We start from the raw sequence: 21,033 nt of genomic DNA on the forward strand, positions 1-21,033 counted from the left end.
GAAAAGCTGTGGTAGTCAGTGATTCCCTTCTTAGGGGTATGGAAGGATCAGTGGGTGGATTATCATGGCCAGTTGGCAAGTCAGTTGTCACATAGGTTTTTATTCATGGCAGGAGATGTTGTTTAACAAGAGCAAATGCATTGCCTGCAAAACGTCTAATGATTTGTGTGGTTAATGCATGAAGCTGGGAGAACAGACAAGGGAGGAATCTTTAGGTGCTTCAAAGTTTTGGATACAAAACTGTACCACTTGGAAGCACAGATGGTGTTTTCATCACTTCTTTTTTTTAACAGTTGGGATTTTGGAAGGGGTAGAGGAATCTTGGATGTGAACAATTGGCTATGCAGATGGTGATGGTAAACTGGTTTGGCCAACAGTTTTAAATTCCAGGCTGATGGATTCTTATCCATGGAAGAATAAGAAGGAGAAGGGTGAAGAAGAAAAAAAGAGGAAGAGGGGAAAATGGATAAAGAAAATGTAAATTAATAAACAAGTAAGAATGTATATTGTTATGTTTCCTTTATGCAGTCTCTTTATAAAAGAGAATCTGAAGGCCACATCTACAATAGCCATCCAGAGTAGCAATCAGGGTTGCAAAATGTTTGCCAAATTTCAGTTGATAAACAACTCTTAATAACTTAATTGAATTCATCACTTGGCATTCATAATGTAGTCATGAGATCTAAGAATCAGACACTAGGGGAAATTTCCCAGAGAATTAGAACTACCCATGGAAATCAAGTTTATGCTGGGACAGATGACAAAGCAATAAGACAAGTGAAATCCAGCAGAAACCTTGGCCAATGGAGACATATTTCTACAATTATGAAGGAAACACAATAAGGGAAAAGGGATTCTTTACAGTAGAAATACCACCTGCACTTAAAATGATAGTCAAGGCTTTGGTTTAGGAAAGTTATATATATGAATTCTAACAGTCATACCCACTTTTAGTATATATACTTGGAATGAAGATGGCCAGTTACAGTTTTTCCAATACAATTTTGTATTAGGCAACTTTCCCCTAAAATATTTATGGTAAAATCATGAGATAAAATAATATCAGAATCAAAGACAATATAACAATCAAAAGTCCTTCAAAATGGAGGTGTTGTATTTATTTTTACATTCAAGATTTGCTGAGTACATGTTGTGTTCTAGGCATTGCCTTGAGACCAGGAGATACTGAGATAACAGTTTTACCCTCAAGGAACTCAAAGACTAGTTGGTACAGTCTTGTGTGATGCAAATTGGTCAGGGCTAAAACTGCTATGTGAGTGTCCGTAAGTCAAGGAAATGCTCTGCTGAGAAAATTAAGTATTAAAAGAAGTTTGAAGGAGAAGATTTTCTTGCCAGACAGAGAAGGGCAGAGGAGAAGAGCCCACAGTCAGAAGGAACAGCACGCACCAGGGCAGTGAAGGGTAAAGCTCACCGTATCTGATGGTGTGCAAGGGAGAAAACGCAGGACATGGAGCCATTAAAAACTAAGTGGGGCTTGTGAAGGGCTTTGTATTACCTACTCAAAAAGATTGCATTTTCTAATATGAGTGTCAGAAACATTTAAATATTTTATGCTGCTGTTGAGGTAAGTGGGAAAACTTAGGCTCATTTGATCAGAAGGATTTTGTTTGTTTTAATTGACATATCTCTTTGCAGTTAAGTTGTATTTTGAAGACGTATCTCTTTTTTTATTAATTATACTTTAAGTTCTAGGGAACATGTGCACAACGTGCAGGTTTGTTACATATGTATACATGTCTTCTTAAGTGGATAGAGTTTTGTTCACAAAGTAGCCCCAACAATCCTTTTTTAGCAAATGAGTGTCTTCTTACCATGCTATAGAGAAGCACTTGCACAACCACCCTCAGATAGTAGCAACACTGCATTCTTTGCCTTCAACATTTGATCAAGACTGAGATCTTTCCTGTTTTAGAATAAATTTTGATAGCAAGCACAGCAGGAAGCAGTAAACAAAAATGCAGTAAAACTTTATGGCATTTTCTGTGGCAGTATGTTGTCACCTTTACTGTCACCACAGTCTCTACTTCTAGGAAATGCCATCTCTCCTTGTGACAGCTGGCTTTGTCATGGTAAAAAGAGAGATCCCTTACTTAACACAATTAATTCCCTCATGCAACTTTAATAAGGTTCAAGGATGTATCCCCAGAGACACAGTGACAGGAATCTTCCCTAACATAAATTGATTATTTCCCTCTAGAGTTAAAGAAATCTGTTCCCTTGAGTTACTTGCTCCTTTTAGTTCAAGCTAGAATAGTAATTTGTTTTCTGAAAATGTTAGTGCTTGTTTATGTTCCTGGATCCTGTCAAGACTCTGGATTCCCATTCAAAGTTCATGGCCTCAAAGTTGTGCAAACGCATGGTAAGCCAGGCACAGAAAGACAAATATTGCATGTCCTCACTCGTTTGTGGGAGCTAGAAAAATGTATCTCATAGAGGTAGAGAGTAGGATGATGATTACCAGAGGCTGAGAAGGGAGAGGTGAGGATGAAGAGAGGTTAGTTAATGGTCACAGAAGTACAGTTAAATAAAAGGAGTAAGTGCCATTGTTTGACAGCATAGTAGGGTGACTCTAATTAACAATAATTTATTGTATATTTCAAAATCTCCAGAAGAAAATATTTGAAATATTCCCAACACAAATAAATGATAAATGTTTGAGATAGTGGTTATACTAATTATCCTGAGTTGATCATTGCACACTGTATTCATATATAAAATATCACATGCATCCTATAAATATATATGATTATTATATATCTGTAAAAAAAAGAATGTGTCTATGCAAAGGTATTTCAATCATGGAAAAATATCTGTTTATTTTGAAAACTAGAAAAATAGTTCATCAGAAATATGTCTATTAACATATCTGTTTCCAGTTCTTACCCTGAGGAAACTATTTTTGCATTCATATAGTTTGCTATGAAGATATTTTACTGTGTTTAATCAGTCTCCTATTTTTTTAGAGATGACACTATTTACTTAATGTTGAATTAACATTTCACACAGTTTTTTACTCATGAGGCTACCTTTCTGTGTCATTGTGCTCTTTACATATTCTGACCACATTAGGAAAAATCTCTCAACCCTTAAGCAATATTTCTTTTTCCACATGATAACATTCTATAACAGAATGAATACCAACCTTAGAAGTCCTAAATTCTAGACTGAAGACTGTCTTTCATGAAATAAGTGACCTTAAAAATGTCCTTTCACCTCTAAGTCTTATTGCTCCCATTTTACAAGTTGAGAAATAATAATACATCCCTGCCTGTCTTAGCACTGTTTGTAGATCCAATAGGGAAAATGTACCTGAAAGCACATTGTATAAATTTACAAACATACAAACATTTGTTGAATAACATAATTGTTGATGTGCCTAAAATTCAAAATTGTTCTTCAGAGACTGTGCCTTTATTTAATTCTCAATAGAAGGTCAATTCAAAGCATTTTTATTGGGAAGTGAACTAATGTAGCCCTGGTGAGCTTCATACAGGAATTTAGCTTGGACAACCTATATGAATGGATGGCTAATGTGCCTCTTTAACTATCTCATTTAGTGGCAGCCTTGTCTTCTGAAATTATGATATAAGAGTTAATCAATTTAAGATGGAACCCTTGTGAATATAGGTAGTGCAAAGATCCTGGGGTAATGATTTAAGTGTGATTCATGTGCTGTAGAATTGAAGCTTGGCAGGTCATGAAATTGACAACCTGTAGTAAAGATTTCAATGCATATTGAATTTTTCTCATATTCATTGTTTCACTTCTCAAATGTGGGACTGAGAGATGTTGTTGTCTTCAGAAGTTTTAGATCTGCTGAAAAGCCTAGACAAGTGTTCAGCTGAATCCCTTGAGTTTCAGGCCAGCAGAAGGGCAGAAATAGTTTTGGCCTGGCAATTTCAAGACAGGTGTTACCAGTTGGTTGCCCGAACCATGGAAAAACCTCCTTCTGGCCTTTTTAAAAATGCCTGACTTTGAGCAGTGTTACCTCCTGATGGACCTGCCAGGGAGAATTAGTTTCAGAATGCACTCACAGTAAGTAGACTGAATTAAGTTGCTGGATGAATTAGGAGTATGTGCTTAGATGTTGAAGAATGTCTGCCCAAAACAGCAGTCTTGAATGAATCTTCAGTTCAATGAAGTTGAACTACCTCTTTTTGTTTCCTGATTATATTTAGCCCATAGGTTCATTTGCTTCTATAAGCGTTTTGTAGTTCATGACAGTACAATAAAGTCATAGAAAGTCCTTTATAAAATACAAAGTATTGTAGCAATGAAGGCAAAATATTACATTATGTTAGTATTATGCATATAACCAAAGACTAGAAAATATATGTGTGTGTCCTGCTTTCTGAAATATGTTTTCCTCAATTTGAAGAACACATATCTTTTAGAAAAGCCAAGTTTAAGTGAAATTCAATTTTCTGGTGTTCTTCCATGATTCAAATACTGATGTGGTCATTAGGAAAATAAATTATCTGATGAATTTTATTATGCATTTTAAGTGTAAAACGAAGACTCTTCAACGGTTCTTAAGTGTTTGGGGGCCATGAAAGCTAAATGTCTCACCTGGAAAACAGAATGAAGTACATACAACACAATTTGTTGTTCTATAATTCCATGGGGTTTCAGGTTCACTGATGGGTTCCAGGATTCTCAGACGCTCTGCAGTGCTTATCTCTACTTATCTGCACTGCAGGTCTTTTTATTTCTTTCCAACTCTCATTCCATAGCTTTCCCTTTTTCTGCAAACTTTCTCTGTAGCAAATCTGGTGTGAGTTCTTCTGTAGCATCCTTACCGTCACTGAAGGCCACTTTGTCTCTGGCCTATAATAAGCATAGGCTTCAACCAGAAATGGCAAGAGTGAGACCTACCATTCACTAGGTGTCTACTCCAAATAGGTAGTAGTGCTTAGTGTGCTGAGTGCTTTACATGCAATTTCTGCCACTCCACATTGTTTTGAAGTGTCCAATGATTTTTGTGCACTATCGTGCATCCCATTCACCCAGAGTGAGCAAAGATATCATCAGTACTTAAGAGATGATGGATCCATATCTCTCATTCTGTTTAAGAATCCCAAATCACTGATTAAGATCCCCAGACTACTTATGCCCCTCTAGGATCTTTCAGAATGAGGACGTCTTTAGATCAGGATGTATGTTCATTCAGATGCCTAACCTATCCATTCACCCCTTGGGCTTGGTTGGAGTTGGAGCAGCTTTTCAGGCTTTCTTATTAAGAAATTTCTTTTTCACCAAGCAAATGCTAAAATGTTTAAGAATAAATAAGTAGGAATAAAAGAAAACCAAAAAAATATCACTTCCCTGCTTCATTTCTCTGAAATTTGGTCACTACTTTGCACCTCTAACTATTGCCTTTCACTTTGCTCTATCCACATAGGTAACAACATTGACTCAGGAAGTTTCTCAGTTGGGTAAAGATATGAGAAATGTGATCCAGCTTCTGAAAAACGTTCTGTCACCTCAGCAGCCATCACGGTTTTGCTCTCTGCACAGCACCTCTGTGTGTCCCTCCAGGGAGAGCTTACAGACCAGAATGAGCTGGAGTGTGCACCAGCCCTGCCTACACTTGCAAACAGGCGGAGCTGCTTATACCCAAGCACAACTTTGTAGCAGTAATATCACCTCAGACATTTGGAGTGTGGATCCCTCCTCTGTGGGGAGCAGCCCCCAACGGACTGGAGCTCGTGAGCAAACTCCTGCAGACAGTGAACTTTATCATTCCCCAAGCCTTGATTATTCACCTTCCCACTACCAGGTTGTCCAAGAAGGTCATTTGCAATTTTTAAGGTGCATCTCTCCACATTCAGATTCTACCCTGACGCCTCTGCAGTCCATTTCAGCAACTCTCTCATCCTCTGTCTGCTCCTCTTCGGAGACATCTTTGCATCTAGTTCTCCCAAGCAGATCAGAGGAGGGCAGCTTCAGTCAGGGAACCGTGAGTTCCTTCAGTCTGGAAAATTTACCAGGATCTTGGAACCAGGAAGGAATGGCATCAGCATCTACAAAACCTTTGGAGAACTTTCCACTGGAAGTTGTCACAAGCACAGCAGAAGTGAAAGATAACAAAGCCATAAATGTATGATATTAGTGCCCATGAAGCAGCTGCTAATTTCAAACCTACCACTGCATGACAGTTCTAGTTTGCCTTTTTTGCCTCTGGTGGGTAGGAAGACTGAGCAAAGCTGGGAATCCTGCAGAAAAGAGTGTGAGGAGCCAGGGAAAGGCAGAACCACCTCCATGCTGTAGCAACAATTTCTAGATACTAGAAGCATAATAGAAACATTTTTCTGTACAGGTATTAAACTACTGGTCTGTTTGACAGACATTGGTAACAATCCAAAGACCCTGAGGGTCTGAGCAGCTAGAAGTCCTAGACAAAGAATTTGTGGATGACTTTTGTCCCGGGTGGCTTTTGTGAAGTGTGGCAAAGGTTTTTCATGAGTGCCTGATTGTCATTCCTGAACAATATCCATAGCACTGTTGGCCTCAGGAGTGCACAGCTCCTGCTGATCTATTTTTCTTTTTGTGAAGGCAAAGGGACAATTATCACTGCATGTCATCTCCTAGACAATCAGTCAAATAGAACTGGTGGCCAGTGGTTAGCTATTCGCACGTTATTTGCCGTGTAAATGAAAACGTCTTTATTTATCAAAAAAACACAGAGGCTATTTTTATATCCTTGGTATGAAATATGTATTTAAAATATTTAAATATTTATAAAGAAATGAATGTTTTCTTTTCATTTTGATTAAAAAAAAAGCTTGCTGTTTTAACAAGAAATGCACTACTGTTGTGTATAGTAGATCAAAAATTATTTATTACTAAGAGGATGTAGTTTCCAAAGGAATCCCCCATTTTCTCTGCATGTAGTTTGCAACAAATGTATTCTCATGCTTCTGGATTATAAAAGAAAAGTGAAGTCATATTTTGTTGATGAAATAAAAACATGGACTGAGTGTCAACTACATGAGCTTTGGCATGGGGGTAGAGAGGCTCCATCTAGGCTCTGCCGACTCATATCAATGACCTGATTTAAGGTCGTTGTGCCAGCAGAAAGGTCTGTCCTCTAGGCATCATATTTTGTGGCTCAAGAATCCAACATGGGTCTATGGACATAGGGCAATTTTGGGTCCAAAGTGAGGGAGAAAACCTGGGTGTGTCCTTTCCCAGTGCTTTTCTTTTACAAGAGGTAGTAGACCAGTGGAAATCCCCAAATGGAGCCAAAACTTCTGAGCTGTAACTTGTGGGAGTAATACCAGCTTACAGTGGGTCAGTACTTTACCTTTTTTCTTTAAGGCTTCACAACACCATGCAGTAGAGTTGTTCTCATTCCTATTTTTAATAAATCTCAGGGGAAGCCCCAGAGATGACACAGTTAGGAATGCTGACACAGTCTAGAACCCATCATATTCCCTACGTCTCACATTAACAGACAAATTCAGATGCTGGGATTGGCAATGATTTAAGCACCTTCACTTAAGTTTTATTTTATGTTTTAGAACAGTTATGGTCTAATTGTCTTGGACGTTTTGGGAAGACATATTGGGTTCACATTCTGGAGTTCTCTATTTTCCACCACAAAGAATAAACAATCTGAGAATTGTATCATTAAAAGTATCTAAACACACCAAGACTTCTGATGTTGTGTGAATCTTGCACCTTAAAACTGGATAGAGCAGCAGAGAGAAAAGAGATCTTTTCTAAGAAAAATGAACACAGGACATGTTTATAAGGCAGGTCACTCAGGACTCAATGCCTTCTACTTTCTCCCTCTCCAAAATTCAGTCTTTCCCTAAGTTAAGGAGAAAACTGAGACAAAGGCAACATTCTAGATTTCATGTATTCATTTACATTCTCCCTCCTGCTCTTCTTGACCTATGTAATCATTTTAAGTGCAGTTCAAAAAGAGTTAACTGGTGTTGGCTCACAAGTGTCCTTCTGGCAAATTACACTGCTATTACTAATGCTAACAAGAATAACTGGCATTCTGTTTCTTGAGTACTGACTTTGTACCAGTCAGTTTTTAGGAATTAATACACATTATACTTCCTCGTGTATTAATCAAACACTGCTAACAGTTACTTATTTGTTATTATTATCCCTATTTTACAAGTGAATAATTGAGACACAGATTTTTTTTTTTAACTTGCCCAGTCACATTATTTTAAATAATTGATAGACTCATGGCTGCTCTAAGTACCCCTCTCTTCATGTTCACATGCATGCTTGTTGATCTTTAAAACTTTACTAATAATTACAGTTGACCACTGAACAATGAGGGGCAAGGGGGCTGGCCCCACACACAGTTAAAAATTCATATATAACTTTCGACTCTCCAAAAATTTAACTTCTAATAGCCTATTGTTGACTGGAAGCCTTACTGATAACATAAACAGTTGATTTACATATATTTTGTATATTATATGTATTATATACTGTATTCTCACAATAAAAAAAGCTAGAGAAAAGAAGATTGTATTAAGAAAACCATGAAGAGCAAATATGTTTACTCTTCATTAACTGGAAGTGGATCATCATAAAGGTGTTCATTGTCATAGTCTTCACATTGAATAGGCTGAAGAGAAGGAGGAAGAGGAGGAGTCGTCTTGCTGTCTCAGGGGTGGCAGAAGCTGAAGAAAATCTGCATATGAGTGGATCATGCAGTTCAAACCCATGTTCAAGGGTCAACTACAACCTTTTTCAAAATCAGTGAATAAAATATTTGAGTTATTTTTACAATGCAAGTAAACAAATAGGACTAATTAGCTAAGTTCTTGGAATTTGGGGATGTTCACGTGAATTGGCTGGAAACAAGCCAATTCAACGTGATTTTCCATCCAATCACCTTCTCTGTATTTACTCAACATCTGGCTTTAGCAGGCATGAGAACCAGCTCCCTGACCTGCATGGAGCTGCAGCTGGACAAAAGTGAGCAAGCACCTGGGAGGAGAGAGGGCTCCCATGCATTTCTTCCATGAGGACCTCTGTCTCATCCAAATCAGCCCCATTTTATTCCTTATTGACACTTTCCCCCATCTACTCTGACAAATAGGGCTCTCCTATATCCAGGGCAACTCGGGATGATACAATTTAGTTCTATTTTGTTTAAGTATGTGCTAATAATATTCTAGAAAGTGAGAATTTCAAGTTTTCCTAGATGTTTCATTGTCCAAGCATTGTAGCTGCACAAATAGCAAAGGCCGTTGTTTTCTTATCAGGGATGCATTTTTGAGCCCCTCCATTTTCTTCACCTACTCACCCTCTGCTGAGAGAACATCCCAGGAACCCAGAGGCAACAAAAGCAGTTACTTTCTTGGTCAAGGTAATTTTTTTTTTATTATGTTGAGAATAAATATCTTCTATGCAATTCTAATTAAAACCAGAGAGATTATGCAAAACTTCATATTAATTCAATATAAGAAGAAATTTCTGATAATTGCAGCTACTTACAAATGGAGTTTATTGTTTATCCCCAATAAAGTGTCCTCCCAGAGGCTGCATGAGTATTTGATAGGAACAGTTTTTCCAGAAGGGCTGTGCATTGGATGTGAAGTTAGCAGAATGCCTACCTCACAACCACAGGGAGTATATATTTGAAATGCAGACAATCTAGCTTCAAGCTAGCTGCTTTGGATGGGTCCTGAAACTCTACCATTTAGTAAACTTCCTGCGTGACTCAAATACACTAAAGGCTGAGAAGTACTGGTCTAGAATCTATAGAAGTACAAGTCTGAATCCTAGCTAATCTGTATGTAAGTAGACAACTATTGAAATTCTATTAAGGACAGCCCAGAGTCTGTAATTGTATGATAAAGAAAGCTGATTAAGTCCTAAATCAGTAGTCCTCCAACTTTAGTTCAAATAATGTATTTCTGGAGGATCTTATTAAAAGAGAGATTTCAGGGCTCCAACTCCTCAGACATGAGCTAAGTCCCCAAGTGATTCTAATATGTATGTTCCAAGAAATAAATTCTGAAAACATTGTCCTAAGAAGTACAACCATTCCTTTTACAATGAGCTGGTTCTGTGAGAAGATGGACCATCTAGAATCAAACCAATTAAAACCGATAAGTTTCTTTCTGTATAGCTCCAAATACATCAATGACTTTTTTTAATCAAAGTAACTGATATCTTTTCTCCAACAGAGCTTTGAACATGCATCCATTACTTCAATGAAAAATGATTGTCTACTATGTGTCTTGCACCACTTATACCTCTTGATTTGTTGTAGATCTTTGTTTTCTTGTTTCATTTAGACTTTCTAGAAGAAAAAAGAAAAGTGAAAATACCTTCTGAAGTTTTACAAATGGGTCAGTTATCTGATAGGAATCATATTTGTATGTGAAGCAAGATAACTATTTGGTCAGCAGATGACAGTTGCTGTGGATGTCCCCTATGTGAAATGGAATTGCTAATGTTAAGACTGTGGTTTTATTCATAACAATGAAAACAGCCTGCCCCAAATAGTTCTTGCTAAAGCTACTTATTCTCATGGCATATATAGCTCATTTTCTAAGGTCATCTTTTTAAGACGTTGCTTTTATGTCTTCTTTTTTAAGTATATAGTGCTTCAAATGTAGTCTTCTCTTAGACACCATCATCACTGAAAATAGAACTTGGGTACATATGCAGGCACAGGCCTTATTAAAGGCTCTTCCAAAAGGCTTTCCTTTGCCTATTTATTTCACTTTATACAAAGGCAAATGGTCCAAATAAATATTAAGCTGAGAAAGGAGCAGGAGTTTTGGAAGAACATAAAGGAGTGTTTGCCTCCAACCATTTTTTCTTGCTCTGTGATCTGGACAGTTATTTAAGACATCTGAGCCTCAATTTCTTCATCTAAAACTTGAAGAATAAAATATATCCAGTTTTCAGAGTCTTCGTGAGAGTTAATGAAGGAATTTTTGTGAAGGCACACTACCCGACGTACAATAAACGCTAAACAAATGTCAATTTGTCTTCCTGACCTTTCATCCCCTGGTTCCTAACCTATTTCCCCCTCCTCCCCTCATCTCCTTCTGCCCTCTCCTTCCTGATTTTTTCACCTTTCCTTGCCCCCACCCTCCTCTTCCCCAACTTCTTCCTGGCTCTCCCTTTATCTCCAGCCTCCTCCCACTTACATCTTCTCTGTTCTCTCTTTCCTGCTCCCTCCTCTCCCCTTGGCCCTTCCTCATGCTTCCTCCTTTGCCCTCTCCCTCAGTGTTCTGGCCACTTTCTGGAAAATGAGTCATCTCTTTGGCATTTTCTCTGATTAGGTCACAAACTAGCTTTCATAATATGTCCCCTACGGTCTATTCATCACAGCGTTAACAATCAAGTCAACATTTACCTGTTTTAAAAAAGTTGTTAAAGAGCCACCAGGGCAGAAAAATGTGCTGTTTCTGCCCCCAGCCACCTTATCCCCAACCCATGTGGCTTCTAATATGTCTATCTGAATTTCAGTGAAGTTTTATTTTGAACTCTTTAATTACAGAAAGATACAGGAAGTTTATTCACTAACACAAATATATTCTACAAACACACACCATGTTTTCCCCATAAAGTTTTTCTATAGAGATTTGCTGTTGCTTCAGAAATCACACACATATATGTCACACTCACCACCCCTGGCGACAGAAGACCTGAGCACTATCAGCTGAAAGCCTCAGAGTTTTCTCTGTGGCAAATGTTGTTGCCCTCTTACCCACAGTTCCTCTGGCTAGAAGCAGAGCTTATGAAATATCTGCCACTACACACAGATGCCTTCAAAGCTTCCCTTAGGAAGCCCATCGTGTGAGTAGGTCTCATCAGAGGAAATAAGCCAAATGTTACCTCCTGCAGCTTGTGTCCTGAAAGAACCTATTCCTTGGGTTGTGTCATTCAACAGAGCCCTGAATAAACAGTATAAAAGACATGAGGGCAGCACAGTGAGGCAGAGGTAGACCAGCACTTTCACACCTGTCATTGCAGGTAATTAAATAAGTTGTACATTCCAGAAAAAAACAGCTGGTGGGAAAAAATGTGCCCGAAGGGCAAAACTATGCCTTCTTAGGCCACTTCCTTTTAATGTGGGTTTTTCCCTTATGGAAATAAGAAGCTGGAAATGGGATGGAATTTGATGCTGAAGCTAAGCTTCTGGGTCTTTTTCACAGTTGGCTTGATAAAAATAGAACATACATATGTGATATATTTAAGTACAACAAAGAATTAAATAAGAGGAAGTGAGACTTAAAAGTGTGTCTGTGCTTTTTATTTTTGTAAAGAACTAATATACTAAGTTGAAAGGACCATTTTCATTTAAGAATTTCCTCCAGGGTAAAGAGTACCCCATTGCTTTGGCACTTTTACTTGCAATGGTGATGTTTTTTTAACCAGTGCTGACTTCTGAACTTTACACTACTCCTGTAGCTTTATTCTTCACTATGGTTTATTTGTCCTGAGAGAGAATTATTTCTGAACTCTGCATGGGGGTCAGTATTAAATGCTACTAAGGAAGGGGCTCAAACTCAGCCTCATCTTTCGGGGAACACAGAGCCCTCTGGGTAGCTGCAGCCACGTGGCCGACACTCAGCATCTTTGGGGCCCCTTGCTATGATTGGCAGTGATTTCCAGAAGCCCTCAGATGGAAACACAGATTTCCAAAAGCTGCCATGATAACTTATTGACCAAAATGAGTCATAAGAGTTCCTCCTGCTCTAATCAGACAACCTGTGGAACCAAATCTAATTGTCAACTCTGGCTTCTAGTACCCCAAAGGTATTTGAGCCCTGGGCTTAGATCACTTAGCATATCTCTTATTAACTTACACAAAAATCACGTCTACAGAAAAGGGGTAAAGAAGACAAAATTTCTGACTTTTGGTTCCCAAGGTGTAATTTGCGGGACAGTAGCAGCAGCTTCATCTGGAAGCTTGTTAAAAATGCAAAATCTTGGACCCCATCCCAGAGCAGTGAATCAAGATCTACATTTTGACAAGATTCTCAGGTAATTTGTGCACATGTTAAAGGCTTAGAAATACACAGACAAGGCCGGGTGCGGTGGCTCATGCCTGTAGTCCCAGCACTTTGGGAGGCTGAGGTGGGCAGATCACAAGGTCAAGAGATGGAGACCATCCTGGCTAACATGCTGAAATCCCGTCTCTACTAAAAATACAAAAATTAAACAGGTGTGGTGGTGGTCGCCTGTAGTCCCACCTACTCGGGAGGCTGAGTCAGGAGAATCGCTTGAACCCGGGAGGTGGAGATTGCAGTGAGCAGAGATCATGCCACTGCACTCCAGCCTGGTGGCAGAGCAAGACTCCATCAAAAAAGGGAAGGGGAGGGGAGGGGAGGGGAGAAGAGAGAAGAGAAGAGAAGAGAGAAGAGAAGAGAAGAGAAGAGAAGAGAAGAGAAGAGAAGAGAAGAGAAGAGAAGAGAAAGAAGAGAAGAGAGAAGAAAAAGAAAAGAAAAAGAAATATCCTGACGAACATTGGTTCTTGACTCTGGCTACCCATTGGAATTACCTATGTCACTTTTAAGAAGCAGATTCCTGGCCTTAACCACAAAGAGTTTGATTTAGTGTGCGTGGGTAGTACCTAAGTATTGGTAATGTTTACATTACTTCAGTATATACCCAGGGTTGAAGAAAACACTGCTTTAGAATGGTAGTTTTCAAAATGTGGTGGCTTAACCAGCAGTGACCAGCATCACCAGGAACTTGTTAAACATGCAAATTCACACTCCACCCAGACATATAGAATCAGAAACTCTGGGGGTAGGCCCAGCAACCTGTGGTGCTTCAGATACCAGCTAAAGTTCAAGAACTACTGCTCTAGTCTAGATGACAAAGGAACCAGCCTCGGCTGAAGTAGGGTTTAAGCAAGAAAGAATGTGCATATAGTTATAAGGTGTACAACAAGATGTGTATCAGTATCAACCTTCCTCTTGGAGACTCATCATCTTCTTTCCGCTTCAAATACTCCTCTGTGTTTTAAAACCATAGTAGTAGAGGGACATATCACTTTCTGATTAGAATAGGCTCCCCATAATGCCATCTATTCTATCATTTCTAGTTTAGCTTAGAGATATCATTGTGAAGGATTTTATTCCTCTGATATCATTGGCACATCTCAGTTTTATAAGTCTGAGCTTGGGAAAAGAATAGTTGTTGGTTACAAGAGTAGATCACAATCGTAGGTCTTGTGAACCATGAGCTGAGACAGAAGTTCCTCCCTCAAGACTACAGGCAGTGTGTCCCATGGAAAAACAACCTAATGTTCTCTCTCGTTTTGAGTAAAGATGGTTGTTGTGTTCAGAAAGCAGAGCTTTATATTGCAACACAAAACCAGCTCCATATATAAGCCGTCAGAGCAGCACCATGTTGTTTTAACCACATTCACAAAAAATAACTGATAGCCTACTATCTGACTGTGAAGAGGTGGTATCTACTGACAATAAAATAGCGTATATGAAATAATGAGAATGAAAAGTTTTCTGTTATTACAAACTATTTCTATATCTTAATGCTGCTGCCTACATGGCTGATGTGGCAATCTTTTACAGAGTTTCACTTTTAAACAAGTTAAATTTATTTTTATATGTACAGCACTTATACTCCAGGGTTTATGTGTTTAGACTACAATAATAGGTCTGCATTTATCGAACACGTAGTTAACACTGTCTTTATAAAAAGACATTTTCTGAAGTAAATATAAAGAATTAGACTTGGGCTGAGATAAATTGAGTTTTTTGTTGTTGTTGTTGTTGTTGTTGTTGTTTTGAGATGCGGTCTCGCTCTGTCGCCCAGGCTGGAGTGCAGTGGCGCGATCTCCTCTCACTGCAAGCTCCGCCCCCCGGGTTCACGCCATTCTCCTGCCTCAGCCTCCCGAGTAGCTGGGACTACAGGCGCCCGCCACCTAGCCTGGCTAATTTTTTGCATTTTTAGTAGAGACGGGGTTTCATCGTGTTAGCCAGGATGGTCTCGATCTCCTGACCTTGTGATCCGCCCGCCTCGGCCTCCCAAAGTGCTGGGATTACAGGCGTGAGCCCCCGCGCCTGGCCTAAACTGAGCTCTTTACTGCTTAACTATTTGGCTTTGAACCAAACAAATTCTCAGACTCTTCACTCCCTTTTCTCTGAGGTCGGGTTATTTCCATATGACTTCTCCTAGAAGCGTATCCTGATATAAATATTTTGGTGAAACAGTTTATTTGGAGGATGAATTCAAGAAGCACTGATTAGGGAATGGGAAAATGAGACTGAAAGAAGGAAGCTAGAAAGTGATATCTTATTGACCAGGTAACCATTGTAAGCAACTGAGGTTCAATCACTCTAAGGAGCTCCAGACCACATTATAGAACATGACTTATGAGTTGCACGGTCTAACAAGGAAGAAGCTGGATTATTCATCCTCCAAGTCCCATCTGTCAATGGCTAAAGGCTGCACCCAGAGATGTTAACTATACATCCGGCCTGTCCCTATGCAAATATAAAGACAAAACATTAGCAGAGAGTCCCAGGAGTTTACAGTAGAATGCCTTAAGCAGAGCCTGGAACCGTGAGTGCACAGTGTATGTGAGAAGAGCACAAGAGCATCTGCTACATGAGTTGTGCATGTATCAGGTCCAGTCAAAAGGCAGAAACCACACAGTAACTTGAACAGGAAATGCTTAGAATAAATAATTATTATTATGGAAGATAGGTTTCTAAGAAAAGATGAAAGAACATCCGTGGTGGAGAGAGGGTACCCAAGGAGGGAATAAATTCGGAAAGTTTCCAAGACTAGGATAGAGACTTTCTGAAAAAGGGGTAGACGTAGCCCAATGAGAGATTTGCTGGGTTGCCTGGATAAGAAGTGGTCCATTGTCCCTGGACTGAGGCCAGAGGGAAATGCATGCTGGGCAAACAGCAAATCCATCCGGAGGTTCAAGTGGACCAAGGCTAGTGTGAGAAATGACTCTGGTGTTCAATACACCACTGGTCACCCTGTGCCATAGGAACCAACAAAAGAAGCAGGACACAGAACCCACGAAAAGAGCCCTTTCCTCTGCAGTGTCTCTCCAGCACCCTCTACTGACAAAGAGGAAATACTTACAAGACCCAGTTAGTATCACAAGCAGTATCACAAGCAGAGCAATGAAGGGCAGATTCTGACTACCGACACAGGAAATACTATTTACATAAGATCATTCGATATGAAGTAAATGGAATAACATGTATTAAAATTACTTTTTAAACCGTAAAGTTCTCTGTGTTCGTCTGTTTAGTGTTTCTGTGACAGAATACCTGAAGCTGAGTAATTTATAAAGAAAGTAAGTCTATCTTGTGATTTTGCAAGTGGGAAAATACAATAAGCATGGCAGTGGCATTCTCTCAGTTTCTGCTGGAGGCTTTTCTGCTGCCTCATAACATGGGAGAAGGTCAAAGGGGAAGCAGAGAAGCAAAGATGCATAACCTGAGGGCTGGCACATCCTGGCTTTATTACAACCCACTCTGCAGGAACTAAGGAATTCCCATGAGAACGAATCTGAATCCCATCTTGCCTGAGTGACAACTCACCAAACCATTTATGAGGGATCCACCCCTCTGACTCAAACACTTCCCACTAAGCCCCACCTCCAATGCCACCACACTGGGAACCAAAAATTTCAACATCAGTTTTGGTGGGGACAAACTCAAGCTAAATCCAAACCGCAGCATTCTCCTTGGTGTGAAAGTAATTGCGGTTTTAAAAGACATTACTTTTAATGTAAAAAATCACAACTACTTTTGCACTAACCTAATAGTATTTTTTAAATGTTTGTATGCAAAAACATCATCAGAATTACTATTTATAATAAAACTATGTTTTTCACTAATATGGTTGGTTTATTATATTTTTTAAACTATCTTTAGCATATGATCTTTTAAACAAGGTTTTCTTCTCTGTAAAAATGTCGTAAATTGACTCCCATGTCCATATACATTTTTCATGGCCTAAAATTCCTTTAATGGGAATCAAGTCTTTCTTCTACAGTTAATGATAAGTGCAATATATTTATTTTAATCCACAGAATACAAAGGCTCTAGCATATTTTTATTTCTTTTACAGAAAATTTTGACAGACAATGGAAAAAGTGAGGAAAATGGTCTATGTACAAAATGAAAAAGCTATTACTGGGCAGTTAGACTGTCCTTGCTTCTCTCCCTCAAAACCCTTCAGGAAACCGCATCTTTTTCTCTCACCCTAGTTAGCACAGAGTCAGATCAGTGCAAAAAAAGAAAAAAAATTGTGAAGCTGGAAACCACCATTCTAAGCAAACTATCACAAGGACAGAAAACCAAACACCACATGCTCTCCCTCATAGGTGGGAACTGAACAATGAGATCACTTGGACACAGGATGGGGAACATCACACACTGGGGCCTGTCGGGTGGTGGGGGCTGGGGGAGGGATAGCATTAGGAGAAATACCTAATGTAAATGACGAAATGATGGGTGCAGCAAACCAACATGGCATGTGTACACCTATGTAACAAACCTGCACATCGTGCATATGTACCCTAGAACTTTAAGTATAATAATAAACAAATTATTTGGGAAATTATGAAAAAAAAACATTGAGTTGAAATCCTCCAATTTATCACACTCTTCTCTCTTATTCTCCTCACTAGTGATATGTCAATTAAAATATCTCCTTGAGAGGTCTTTATCACATACGTATCCAATTAACCTTCCCTCTAAATGAATTAATCTCTTGATTCATCAATGTGCTTCTGGCTGTTAATTTATTGTTTCCTTTCAATTACCATTGATGTTCATAGTCACTTATAACTCTTAGAAATAGGAAACCAATCTGTCGTCAGGTCTGCTGATAGGTCAGAACATCCTTTATTCTCCCTTCTTTTTATTTCATGAAGTTTCAAAGGCTGTCAAAGGGATGTAATAGTACAGCATAACAGACACAGAAACCAAAAGAGAAGAGGTAACCATGGATAGAAACACAATTTCTGTTTTGAGAGTTGTGTACATGTCAAAATAATTGGTATTTTAAAGGGAACTGTAACAAAATGGTCAAAGATGGCTAGATAAATATTGTTCAAGTTCTTTGTGGAGGTGACGCATGGGATGAATTACATTCGGCCAGGTGGTTTCTGAAACGTTTTCTGGCTTGAGATGCTCAAGCATTGGTGAAAGGAGAGAGGCAAGTCTAAGAAAAACTTTCATGTATGACTTGGACTATACTCAGATGCAACTAAAATTAAAACTGGTCATCCATACAAGCAGAGAAGATGAGTATCTAGTCACAAAAGTGAGAAACCATTTGGATAGTAAATAGTCAAGTAGCTCATGCCCCAACTCACGAAGCTAAAAGAAACCCAGCATCTAGAACTAACAAAGAGAAAAGTTGAATCCCTATGTCCTTCTGATACTAGGACTGATTCTGGATCAGCTACTTCACCTGACTCTTTCTGGTGTTAAACAGAAGGGCTGTGGAAGAGACAGCAGGCAGATAAAAGGTAAATAGAGATGAAAAGTAGTATACTTGAGAAGTATGTCCACCCCATGCACCCAGGATGTCTACAGCTCTGGGGAGGTGTGAGCTGAACCATCAGGGTTTGTGGGAATGGGCCTCTATGTTGGGGTTCAATGATCTTCCTCCATGGTCTTCCATATTTTACCTTTTCCTCCTCTTTTCATATCAAAATAGGAGGATGTTTATTGACTGTCTACTATATGCCAGGTACTTTAAATATGTGGTCTCATTTCCTCTTCCCAACAACTCCATAAAAAATGCTTTGTTATCACTTTGTCATGAATGAGAAAGCAGAGGCTGAGAAACTATGCAATTTTGCACAGCAAATAGGAAGCACAGTGCCTTTATATTCCAAAAACCATACTCGGCACAACTCCACGGTGTCAGTAGATCTCTCTCAGACTCTTCTGGATGTTTGTAAGTATATACTCTACCCTGCCCTGAACCCAAACTTGGTAAATAAATCTTGAAAAAGCATACACATCTGCAAAGTGCCTTAAAAGTGTGAGTGCTTTTATTTATCTCCTGATACACCCGTAGTATTATCAGAGGATACAATATAAAATGAGGCTTATTCTATAGAGGAGGATATTAATGTAAGATTAAACAAAGAGTCTAAACTGGAAAGACATGAAAATAGCTAACATTTAATGGGTACTTATAAAGTAACAGGCACTATACTCGAAACTTTAGATATCAACTCATTTTGTTCTAACAATAATCCTGTTGGGTAGTTACTGCTATTATATTCATTTCATAGCTGAGGAAACTGAGGATAAAATAAATTAAATAATATATCCAAACCCATACTCTTAGTAAGTAGCTGAGTTAGAATTCTAACCCAATTATATTTGTTTCAGAACTCTTGCTCTTAGCCCTGTACTGTATTCCAGTTTTATGCTTATCTATTGCTCATGTGCCTCTTTAGGTTATAAGGCTTTCCAAGATGGCCAAAGTCTTTCAATAGATTTCTAATCCCCAAACAACAACCAGGACAGAGGCTGATGCAAAATGGCTGATAGGCCATAAAATCTAGACAATTACCATTATTTATATGGAGATTAATAAAAGACTTGCCATTGTAAAGCTTCCCATAAAACAATAAGCATTTAAACTAAATAACTAAAATGGAACTCAAATTAACCACTCCAAAAGATCTACTTTTGTGCTTCCAAATCTTCCACAAACCGTGGAATGAAAATCTGTGCAATATCTATGTTTCAAACTGGTACCCAAAGACAAGCAGAATCTCTACTTGGCATCTCTTTAACCATTATGAACCCCTTTCCTTAACATAGCCCTCTCTGAAGAAGCTTCTGAGCATTTGTATACCTTAGAGTGTGAATCATCTAGCAAACAAATAACCTGAGTACATAGCATTACTGTCCTTATTTTTCAAAACAAAAATGAAGTCAAAGGAAATGGCATCTTTTCTTAAGGCTTAAGGTCTCTGAATGCTTAAAGTCAATAGCTCTGACTATTGACTGCTGGTGATAAATAGAAGAAAAAAAACACACACACACACAAAAGGCTGTATTCCTCTGTCTAAGCCAAAATGGCAAGGCATTCACAGACAAACATTCAAGACAGGCAGACCCCTTTCTCCTTAGTCTCTCATTAAAGCAAGAACAGGTTAAATGTGACTCTTATTGTCCCCACTTGAACTATTTCTGGTTTAAACATAAATTTTTTATTGAGGTCCCAAATTTCTTAGGTTTGCCACTGAAGCTTTCTTTTAGAACAAAACCCTTGTTATTTATAAAGCTTGAGACTAAACAGAAAATTTCTCTGCCCTTCTTTGCCACCCCTCCTCCCATTCCTTCCTTGTTGCCCTTTTCCCCTTCTCTCTCCAATTCATGCCTATACTTGAAATATCAACACAAAGGAGTTGGCTTAAATGTGAGATAAAATATTTCCATCATCTACTCAAGAGACTTCTGCCAAATATCAAGGTTGTTGACTTACATGGAGTGTAAATATACTCTAAAAACCATATGTCAAGGGACTTTGGCTCACATTATTCACTTGGGTCTGCTTAGAACTAGGCTACTCAAAGAGAGGACTGTATCAGACACCACAGTAAAAGCAAAGGTATAGTGTGATTGCTTTTTTATTGCTCTGAATGAAATCAGAAGGGGTGATTCACTTGCTGTGATACATTTATTGAGAAATGCACAGCTCAATTTTTCATTTACAGAGAGGATATTTGACAGAGTAAAGGGGGCTTCAGATTTTTTTCTAAGTAACCATCTTCATTAGTTTCAACAGTCATGACTCTTCCCTTCTCTACAACAGTTGTAGATAGCTAAGTGTGATAAGCAGCTTCTGGCATAGCCCCAGTGATCCTTACTTCCTGGTGTGCACACTTGTGAAATCCTCTCCCCTTGAGTATAGGCTGAACCTAATGACTTTCTTCTCACATATAGAATACAGCAAACATAATGTGATATCACTTCCATTACTAGGTAACAAAAGACTGTGACTTCTCTCTTGCTGGTATTTTCTCTCTCAGGTTCT

The 21,033-nt window shown here is 38.8% G+C and overlaps 1 protein-coding gene across 1 annotated transcript in view; it reads left to right on the forward strand.

Moving 5' to 3' along the window:
* KCNH8 (potassium channel, voltage gated eag related subfamily H, member 8) overlaps positions 1–7,673 on the forward strand; it is a 373,663-nt gene extending 365,990 nt beyond the window's left edge. Inside the window, exon 16 of the mRNA XM_011933727.1 lies at positions 5,423–7,673. Within this exon, the coding sequence (XP_011789117.1) occupies positions 5,423–6,127 (705 nt within the window). The 3' untranslated portion in view covers positions 6,128–7,673. The remainder of the gene's footprint in view (positions 1–5,422) is intronic.
* Positions 7,674–21,033: the final 13,360 nt, after the last annotated feature.

This window comes from Colobus angolensis, unplaced genomic scaffold, assembly GCF_000951035.1.
Source record: "Colobus angolensis palliatus isolate OR3802 unplaced genomic scaffold, Cang.pa_1.0 Scaffold129, whole genome shotgun sequence".
Taxonomy (NCBI): domain Eukaryota; kingdom Metazoa; phylum Chordata; class Mammalia; order Primates; family Cercopithecidae; genus Colobus; species Colobus angolensis.